Source organism: Pinus tabuliformis, chromosome Q (genome assembly GCF_031772625.1).
Source record: "Pinus tabuliformis cultivar Carrire ecotype Pingquan chromosome Q, CPIR1, whole genome shotgun sequence".
Lineage (NCBI taxonomy): Eukaryota > Viridiplantae > Streptophyta > Pinopsida > Pinales > Pinaceae > Pinus > Pinus tabuliformis.
In genome coordinates, this window is record NC_142296.1 from 1,187,803,028 (window position 1) to 1,187,813,909 (window position 10,882).

Sequence of the window (10,882 nt, forward strand, 5' to 3'; positions counted from 1 at the left end):
TTAGAATTGGTATGATGGTTGAAGTGCTTTATCATGCAAAGGCGGGGATCAAGGAATCACTAGTTGGAGACCTGCAAATCAACAATTAAGGAATTATGGTACAATATGATCATCACTAAGGCATGCATTCCCCTACTCAAAGTACAAGTATCTCAAAGAAAAAGTATGGAAATGTATAAAGATCCATGTCAATAAAATACTCAATATGGATGCAACCATCAGATATACATCAGAGATCAATCTTACAATCATGAATACTTAAACTCCAAGCAACCTGGATATATCAGACAAGATCCAAGGTCTTCATTTTCATCTCTATCCATCCTTAGTATGAATATGACCATATGAATGAATGTATTGAAATTGAACATGGTAGAAACCATCTGATTACTAGTTGATGGCGAGGACGGTTAACAGATGTGAGAGAAACTATCAATAATGAAAATCTTGAAGTTTGTCCCACATAATTTTTGTTGATGAACATTTTGCCACTTTGGCCTTTATAGGATCTGGTAGCCCACTCAAGATTTTTTATTTTTTATTTTTTATTTTTCCCCTGGGAAAAAGTCGTAATTTCTATTAATATAAAGAAATTACATTTTGTAGATGCAATGCATATTCATATGGAGGCTGCCGAGCCTGTGGAGTTTACAGTCTATAGATCTGATAGTTAGTCTAGAAGTCTCCACGCAGGGAGTCTGCAAAGTCTGTACTAGTTGTGACTATAATATGATCAAAATTTATGTCCTGCTCTACGCAGAGAGCGATATATAAGCTATATGTTGTCATAAAAAAAGTTGTTAAACATGTCCATGCAGTGGATTATATATACATGATAATACAAAATAAACAGTACAAAAAAACAGTGCTTGCTGTATGAGGGCCTTAAAGCCCATTTCCAATGGGATCGTCAAAAGGTCTATGATAATGCTGGTAGAATGTTCCGTCTATCTCCTCCTGTATCAACCAGTCATCTCCTTGTCTGTGCGCTGCTTTTTTGGATAATTGATCTGCAATTTTGTTTCGCTCCCTGTAGATGTGATGACAGACAAATGATTCAAAAGAAGTAATCAGTCTTTTTGATTCATCTAATATATGCCTCAATGAGAATGCATAGCAATGAGATGCATCATTCAGCCAGTTGCAAACAATTTTAGAATCTCCAAATAGTTGTAGGTGTCTGCAATGTTTTTGTAATGCAAAGTGTATGATATGTTTTGCCGTGCATAGTTCTGCAAAATTATTGGTGCCTCTACCTAGGTTGATTTGTATCTTGTAGCAGTGCGTTTCAGTGAGATATAGGATGGCGCCACCCCCACAGTCTGCTTCCTGAGCAGAGCCATCGAAATAAGCCCAGGGCTTGGTTTTGTCTATGATCTCAGGTCTGATGGTGCGGGGGGGTGCTGAGGAATCCACGTCGGGGAGCATGTCAAAGTCTGCATCGTGCGTTGTAAAATGGCCGGCTAGTGGGGGGTCTTTAAGTTAAAGATGGCCTAGTTGCGCGTGATCCATAAGGCCCAGCATACCAACAAAGGTATGTTGATGGATTTTTTGGAGTGGTTTTGACACCAATCATTCCAAGCTTCCATGAGATTGTTTCCTTGCCAGTTCTTTAAGCTTGGAAAGTGAGAGATGAGGGATTGCCAAAATTCTATAGCAGTGCAGCATTTTAAGAATAGATGCTCTGTACTTTCTTCTTCCCTGTGGCATAAGTGGCATCGGAAGGGACCATAAAAAGATCTCTTCATTAGATTGATTCCAGTAGGAATCTTGTCGAAGAGGATATTCCACATCAACAAGCGCGTGCGAGGAGCTGCCTTGAGCTTCCAGAGCATTTTCCAGGTTGGGAGGATGTCCCGAGGCTTGAAGGGTTCCATGAGCCTTAGGTAACCTTGTATCGGGGTGTATAATCCATCTTTAGCAAGGGCCCAGATGATCTCATCCGATCCTTCTGTAAGTCTGATATGTGCCTGGGTAAGGGCATCCATATTATCCTGCCATTCGTGCTGCCACTGAGCTGGTATCTCCAGCGCTTGCGCTGATGTCCATGCCTGTTGGAGAAAGGTAGAATTGTCATTATCGCCGATGTGCTTTATGTGTGTTACTCCTCGGTTGTGTAGATATCTAATAAGGTCTGCCGATAATCTGTGGGCATTGCCACAGCCGACCCACGGGTCCAATCCAATTCGAACAACATTTCCTTCTTTTATACGCCATGTAATACCTTCTCGCAGTAGTGATAGTGAGCTGATGACCGCTTTCCAGATATTAGATATGTTATTGCTAGTTCCATGTTGTAGACGGAACCAGTCCATTAGATTCAATGGCTTGATGTATTTTACCTGTGCAACTTGGGTCCAGAGACTATCTGTGGTGAGGAGCTGCCATCCAAGCTTGGTGTGCAACTCGGGTCCAGAGACTATCTGTGGTGAGGAGCTGCCATCCAAGCTTGGCTGCTAATGCTCTGGAGAATAGATCAAGTCTCTTTATGCCCCATCCTCCCCATCTTTTGGGCTTTGCAATGGTGTCCCATTTGACCCAAGCAAAAAGCTTCCCCGCTTGATGTCCTTTCCAAAGAAAACGACAACATATGCTTTGTAATCAATTCAATATACCTTTTGGTATCCAGGCCAAGGTCATCCAATAGACTGGTGTGGCTTCAATAACTGCTTTTATGAGAACCAATCTGCCTGCTCGAGAGAGATATTTGTGGTACCATATCTGTAGCCTTTTTTCCACTTTCGCTATGAGCCAAGTCCAGTCAGCTATCCTGTATCCGAGTGGTTTTAATCTAAACCCCAGGTACTTTATACCATCTGTCAAATTCAATGAGGTGAAAGGGAAGTGCTGTGATGCATAGGTGATTTCATGTTGTGAGCATCCAACAGTAGTGATCGTGGACTTGCTATCATTTATCCTCATACCTGTAGCTTGTTGGAAAAGTAGGATTAAGTTCTGAAGAGTAGTGGAGTCCCCAATGCTGCCATTTAAGAATATCAGAATATCATCAACAAATAATAGATGAGTAAGATAAAAATTATCCGCAATTTTAATGCCAGTCAGATGATTTCTATCTCGAGCAGATGTAATAATCCTACTTAATCCTTCCATAATAAGCAAGAATAGCAGAGGTGAAAGCGGACATCCCTGTCTGAGGCCCCTCTCTGATGTGAAAAACGAAGTAGCTTCGCCATTGAGAAGCACACTGTAGGATACATCAGTGATGCAGCTCATCATCCATTTGATATAATCATAGGGAAAACCAAGATGAGTCAACAGCAGTCTAATATAGAGCCAGTTTGTTCTATCAAACGCCTTGGAAAGGTCCACTTTAAGAATCATTCCTTTCTGCTTTTTGACCTGCAAAGTATGCACGAGTTTTTGTGCCATGGCAATGGCTTCGTGAATCTGTATGTGATGAAGGAAGGCAAATTTCTCAGGAGATATATGCCGAGAAAGAATAGGCTTCAGCCGGTTGGCAATGATCTTGTATAGGCAGTTACAGAGGGATATAGGGCGGAAATCATCGAAAGAGACAGGATCGTTCGATTTAGGGATAAGAGCAATGAATGTGGATTTGATGGCAGAGGATATTCTGCCCCTCCTTCTGCAATTCTCCACAATCTTGAGAAGGTCATTCCCCAGGATTTCAAGGAAGGCGATATAAAATTCAATGGTCCACCCATCAGGGCCTGGGCTTTTATCCTTTTTGAACCATTTTATAGTAGCCTCCAATTCATCCATAGTCACTTCCTTCAGTAGTTCTTCCGAGTCTTCTTGTAGCACAAACCTGGGGAAATGTTCGGCCACCCTCATGATCTCCATGATATTTATATCTCTTGGAGCTCTGTAAATACTCCTGAAGTGCTCAGTAGCTAATCTGGCCAGGTTCTTCTGTGATGAAACTGGATGCCCTCGCTCATCCTGCAATTCCCAAATAGTATTGATGGATTTGCGTCCATTGGAAAATTTATGATAAAATTTTGTGTTATCATCCCCCTCTGTGAGCCATATCGCCCTGCTCCTTAGTCTCCAACTTTCTTCTCTTTCCTTCAGTATAAGTGAGCGCTTCGCAATGAGAGAGGAGTACTGTTCTTTGCACTCTAGAGTGGGGAAGGTCCCATCTGATGAGTCCTCGAGAAGAGCGATGACTCTTTCAGCCTCCTTCAAAGTATTGTCATCATGGATACATTTCTGATGTGCCCAGATTTTAGATATTCTCTTAAGTTCAGATAATTTTCTAACGAATCCATCTGTATGATCTTCATTTTCCCCAATATGGTTGGTTTGCCAATAGTTAGTTACCAACTGTATGTATGAGGGGTCCTTTAACCAGGAGGCATTAAATTTAAAGGGGCTCTTGATCTTTTGATTATTGTCGACCATTTCTAAAAAAATTGGTCGGTGGTCCGATATGCCTCCAGTTCCAACCCATTGACGAATGCGGGGGAGTCTGTTGAGAAGTGTCTCCTTGATAAGGAATCTGTCTAGTCTTCTAGCCAAGCTTTGTTCTCCACTGCGGTTGTTTGTCCAGGTATACTGAATTCTGGCAGAAGGGATGTCCACCCACTGGTGATCCTCCAGTAGATTGGAAATAGTGTCGGATAAGGAGTCTACCTGCGCCAAGTGCCCCCATGATTCACAGAATCCCAGTGAGAAGTTTAAATCGCCTCCAAGTATAATGTTATCTGCCTGAAGTGATTCCGATTCCAGTAAGGTTCTCCAATAATTTGCTCTGTCAGCACAAGGGCCATAGACATTGATGATGCGAATCTCCATCTCATTGGAATAAGTAAAAATGTCTAAGCCAATGAAACCTTTGCCTCCCCAAATATTCCTGATCTCCATTGCTTTGTTACAAATCCCAATGGCTAAACCTCCGGATCTCCCGGACGCATCCAGTGCATGAAAGGTCCAATTGGGCGGCCATGAATTGAGAGTATGAACAAGAGGTTCAACCAAACAGAGGGTTTCTTGAAGGAATATAATATCCGGCTGTGATGAGGTGAGCAGTCTCCTGAGTGCTAGTTTTTTGGCCAAACTAGCAAACCCTCGGCAGTTATAGGATATAATCTTCATGAAGGGTGATAGGGGGGTCCGTTCTTCGCTCTAAGGGCCCTGAGAATAGTTTGTTGTTGCCCAAGGGTGACTTCTTCGTCAGCAGTGTGTCTAGCTTTGGTAATGCGAGAGGGTCTACCACGAGAGTTCTTGTGAACTACAGGGGCGACTTCAGAGTCCAGACCAAAGGCATCATATCCTCTATCTTTCGATCGGGATCGAAGGGAATATCGGGGAGATACCGGGGGTGAGGGGATGGAGAGGGATGCGAGGGAGGATGATATCAGAGATGGCTGGCAAGGGGATGATACAGGAGATGGGAGCGGAAGGGAGCAAATGAGGGAGGTAGAAGGGGAAAAGTCCCGAGAAAGATGGAAAATCACAGAGGTCGAATGTGTTGTTATAGGAGGTGTGCAAATAATGTGATGAGATGTATTGCCAACTGATATGCAAGAAACAGGAGGCAAAGTAGAGGGGGATGAATTTAACATACCCGTCGTCGCGATGCCCTCCTGAACAGTCACTGAGTGTACTGGAGCTGGAGATGAAGGATGAGGGGTTGTAGATTCTTTTGCAGCCTCGGCATTATTAGGAGTGCCTCGTGGATTTCCAGCATCATTTGCTCGCTCCTCTTGATTCTTCTCCGGATTCAGCCTGGGAGAATGGTCCAAAGTATGCTCAGTCTCTCCATCCTGTACATTTTCCCTTCTTTTCCGGAGGAGTGGACAATCCCGGTATAGGTGTCCCACTTTATGACATCTGTGACAGCGATACGGAATACCTTCATAGTCGATGATTTGCTTGCGAGCCGTGTCTCTCCATTGCATAGTAATGTACTCTTGTATTCCTCCTCTGGTATCCAGATTGATAAGAATCCGAGCATATGCCATCATGCCAGTGTGCTGGTAGGATTTGTCGTAGTCCATGTAGGAGCCAATGGCGTTGCCAATCCTCCTGAAGATATCTTCTAACCAGTATTGAAGTGGTAGGCCTGGGAGTCGAATCCATACAGGCCCGATGCCAATCTGCTCCGTCTCGGGGTCGAATAGGGGGGTCCATCGCTTGAGGAGCACCGGGGCATGTTCAAAGCGCCAGAATGAGGACAAGACCCAGTTGGTATGATCAGCACGAGCGAACCTCAACGCGAACCATCCCCTCACAAATGTTTGCACGAAAGGGATGTCCACCAAATGTTGACCCCAAACTTCCGCTGCCCAGGTCTTCAAGCGTGCTGCCGTGTAGTTCCGACCTCTGATGCGCCCAACCAGTACTCGATCTGCAAATTCCATAGCCTCACCCCACTGAATGTCCTCCTCTAGTCTGAGAAAGATGTCGTCCGCCTTTGATTTGAAACACCTGTACTTCTTTTTAGGGCCTTGGGGGGGAGGAGGGTTGAGAGGCCGACCCAAGGGAGGGGCAGTAACAATCAGAGGTGTAGGGTTCCGGTACGAGGAGGAAGGGTCTCCGATGCCAATGACAGGGGGGGCCAGAGAGCGGGGGAACAGTGGCGAAACTTCCCGACGAAAGACCGAGAGATCTGGCGAAACTGGCCGAGGTCGTGGGCAATGAAGGGGTTGTATACGTCCGGGAAAGGGTACCAGATGCCGCGGGGTCTAGACCAGGGTTAGGGTTCAATACACCGGATACAAAACCGACGGTTGCCGGAGTGGGGGGGGGTGGAGAGCGCTGGCCAAGTAGGTGGTACATCCGGGAGGACCACAGGATATGTCCTTGGCTATTCCCTAAGTGAAAACGAAGAGTAGTTTTCGGAAAGGCCAGAACTGAACATACCTTCTGATGTGGAGAAGGATGAGCTCCAGATGGATACCCCCTCCAACGGGTCTTCTGAGTAATCGACAGCTTCGAGGTCCTCCATCTTGCCAGCTGCGTCTCGGAACGGTGTACACCTCAGAAAGTAGAGAAGCCGGAGAAAATGACAGGTCTCTGGGTAAACGGACCGAGCTGGGCAGGTGAGTTATAACCGTCACGGGTAGACGACTGGGAGTCGTGATACAGTAACCCTTCCTTCCCAAATAGTCTACCAGCTCGAGCGATTGAGGAGAGTTAAGCGGATGTATGGTGAACGACAGCTGTGCAGTGCAGGTTAACGACGATCCGGCGCGGTTCAGTAAACTGCAGAGGGTTCTGAAACCCTAACCCAAACCCTCGCGCACCTTCTCCCGTCCTGTTCCCATCTTCACCTTCACTCAACACAAAATCCTCCCCCACTCAAGATTTCTTGTATTGCTCTTGCATTATATTCCTTGGATTCTTCTTCTGTTGTGCTTTCAGTAATCACTGATTCCCAGACTTCAAAATCTTGATCCATTAAGGAATTATTCATTCTTGCCTTCCATATACAAAAGTTCCATTGAACAATGAAGCTTTCCCAATTTTATTATCTTCTACTTTCATGGTTGAAGAAGAGACATCTTTAGAAGGATTGGATGATTTCTTACTTGGCTTTTCCATTTTTGTTCTAAGGATCTACCTTCAAGATGTTAGGATTTGAGTGAAGCTACCGGCTTTGATACCAATTGTTGGAAATACTAAGAGGGGGGTTGAATCAATATTTATTTTCCAATTGTTATTTTACCAGTTAAAATTACTTATATAAACACAAAATGAAAAATAGGAATAAATACTTTTATTAATCGGTAATAACAAGGACTTCAATCCTATTCTTTACAATAAATCAAGTACAATAATAATTAGGGCTCCAACCCTAGATGAAGACACCAATCTCCAATCCACCAAGCTCCAACCTGTAATTCGTCAAGCACCGACTTGGACTTCACAAGGCTCCAATCTCTAGGGCTCCAACCCTATCTTCCCAAGGATCCAGCCTTGTCTCTATGAGGCACCAACCTCTAGGACTCCAACCTGGTCTTCTTGAGGACTCCTATCTTCTAGGGCTCCAACCCACGGCTTCAATTCTTCAAGATGAGTTCAATGGTACTTCACGACTCCCAATGTCTTCTACAATGAGCCCTAACAATATCTTCACCTTCCATGATGCCTTCACTTAATCTCCAAATCACTTCATCAATGAAAAATTTATCTTCTCAAAAGTTGTCACGACAACTCTTCATTTCACCCAAACAAATTCTCCAGGGTCACATCACAAGGGTCTTCAACAACACATTATGATCTCCAAGGTTAGCTTTAGGATCAACTTCTGCACGTCTTCCAAATGTCTTCAATAATCCCTCAAAGTGTATTCATAGTGATTCCTCAACAAGGTTAGTAGGAGGTCTTCCAAAAGTTTGTTATATGTAGCCCATAGATGCTTGTCTCCACTTTAATTTTGGTGTAGATGTCTCAAGTCAAACCTAGAAATAGTGTTAGGTCTACTGCTACAGGGTCTTCTAGAATTTTTCTCCAAAAATGTCTTCCCAAGGAGACTTCAAGAATGTCTTTTGCAAGGCACTACAACATTGCTCAAAATTCCAAGAGATGGGCTCCAAGCAGTACTTTAAAAGGTGCTCCAAGTATTTTCAATTGACTACTCCTCCAACTGAGGTATGCTACTATGTGACTGTTCCACGAGTTTGTAATGCAGCCTGAGGTATTGATCACAAGTTCAAGTGTCACTGCCCACAGGTTCACTGCTCGAGATTTTATCATCTTCCCCAATAATTATGTGACCACAGATCAACAAATCCAAGCTTGAAACTCTCACTCAAATCTGAATACTTCACACAATTTCAAGTTTCACTGTTATCACAGGTTCAAGGCATAGGTCTGAGCCTTCAAGTTATCAATCCAAGCCTAAAAAAATGTGATTATCCTTGATCCAAGCTTTATTAAGGATTTTCCTGAAGTTTGTAGCTTCTCCATAGATGAAACAGAGGTGATGTTGCTCATAGGTAGTTGTCTACACACAGAAAACTGACCATAGGTCCTCACATCTATCATAAGCTAATAGGTGGCCAAGTTTGAGGTGTAGTTTCTCTCCAAAAGTCTTCTCACTTGACATTGTTCACAAATCACTGGTTCATGCAAATTCGAGCTTCAAAAAAGTGACTAATCAAGCTTCTAGTCTCCACAAATGTTTCCTCCAAAGATGCTTGTTTGGGCCTTTATTCCTAGCCTTAGATTTGAGCCACATGTAGGTATATATCTGAGCCTCAAAAAAAACTTTTTTTCACTGGTATGGGGTCTACAATGCCTTAAGTCTGATATTTACTAGGCTAGACATAGCTTCACTGCCCATAGTACAGAGATTGTGATTAGGTCTGAGGTAAGTATGTTCAGCAATCCGAGTACTCCAGCAATATGAGGTGAGCTATCCTTAAGGTTTGAGCCTTAAAAAGTTTGTAACAAAGCCTCACAAATGTCTTTTCCCTTCTAATTTTTAACTTCAGGTCCTAGTTTGTCCAATCTCCAATACATAATTAACCCAAACAAATTTTTAAGTCTTCCTCGGCCACAAACAATAATTTCCTTAATCTCCTCGACTTCCTTCCTTTTTCTGTTTTTTCTTCTCTATATACTTCACCGAAAATGATGATAAGAAATGAGGTGTCTAACCTTATATTTATACACATTTTGACCTTTAACGAATAGACACGTCACTTAGTGAGATATGTCAGCCTACACAAGTATGCTTACCAAAAAATAATTATTTTTCTATCTTATAAATTCAATTTCTCTCAATTTAAGAGGAGTTAGAAGGGGAAAATGTCTTCTACAAGATAGTGTCATTTTCATCCTTGACTAAGGTCATTTTTCCATCAATAAAATTATATTTTTATGATTTTTCACCATTATTTTATCTATGGCAGCCTTTAGGATTCTATCATTATGTTTGGGAAAATGTTTAGGGATTCCATATATTTTATCTTTTAGGCCTTCAAGTTTATGACATGCAAGATGAGGGTTTCTTCACTTGTGTTCTTTATTTATTAGGATAAGGGTTTCTATTCCATAAAGACAAGGGCAACATATGTATCAATTAAGAAGGCTAGGGCTTCATTGATTTATATTGGGCATCAATAATCTAGAGCTATATATTGTTTAGATAGAGCTAGGGTTTCATGGGAATTTTAGCAAGGTTAGGATATCATGAAGCTAGGGCTTGTCATATGCATCATGTGACTTGAATATGAATCATCGTCATGCTTAGGGTTTTTATCCCAGGGTTTGCATGAGGTTAGGCCAACATCACAAAAGGGTTATTCATGCATCACAAGAATATTTTCCATCTCCAACAATGCCATATTGACATCAATGACAACTTTGACCAACAATCCCCCCTTTGTCATTGATGGCAATATTCTTTCCCTTTCAAAAAAAATTTCCCCCTTTGACATTAATGGAAAATGGGGTGCCAAACTACTCCCCCTATCAAGTTGCTTCTTGACATGTTGGTTCATCGTATTTTCTTCATCAATGATAGTTTTTCACGATAGATATGTTTCTCCCCCTGTCATTGTTCTCTTCTTTAATAAAATTTCTCCCCTTAAGCCTTTGCATGCCTTCATGGAAATGGATGAGGTAGATGATCAACCAACTCCCCTGCCTGCATAAACTCTTCTAGCTCTTCTTTTTGCTCAAGATAAGAAAGATTGTTGCCTTGTGATCAAGTGGAAGACATCTTCACAATATCATGATTTTCTTCAATGGAGTTACTCCCGAGAGATGATCTATCAAGAGATGATTGTCCATGTGTGACTCATCAAGGGTTTCATAGGGCTCTTCACATATAGCTTCTATAAGAATAGTCAAGAATCACAAGCTCCCCCCTAACACTATGCATGGTCTCTTTTTGGCAGAATTTCACCATCAAAACTTGGAATATATACGCCAAAGATGTACTTAT

The 10,882-nt window shown here is 42.6% G+C and overlaps 1 protein-coding gene across 1 annotated transcript; it reads right to left on the reverse strand.

Moving 5' to 3' along the window:
* Positions 1 to 885: 885 nt before the first annotated feature.
* Positions 886 to 2,315, reverse strand: LOC149223941 (uncharacterized). Its single transcript, XM_089388039.1, has 2 exons — positions 1,606 to 2,315; positions 886 to 1,030 (listed from the first exon to the last, which is right to left on the reverse strand). Exons 1-2 carry the CDS (start codon positions 2,313 to 2,315, stop codon positions 886 to 888), a joined length of 855 nt encoding a protein of 284 aa, XP_089244165.1.
* Positions 2,316 to 10,882: the final 8,567 nt, after the last annotated feature.

Excerpts from the sequence above, each read along its gene's own strand:
- LOC149223941 (XM_089388039.1), bottom strand. The coding sequence starts at position 2,315 with ATGGACTGGTTCCGTCTACAACATGGAACTAGCAATAACATATCTAAT. Across the intron at positions 1,031-1,605 it reads TTTCCAAGCTTAAAGAACTG|GGAGCGAAACAAAATTGCAG; the intron begins GCAAGGAAACAA and ends TCACATCTACAG.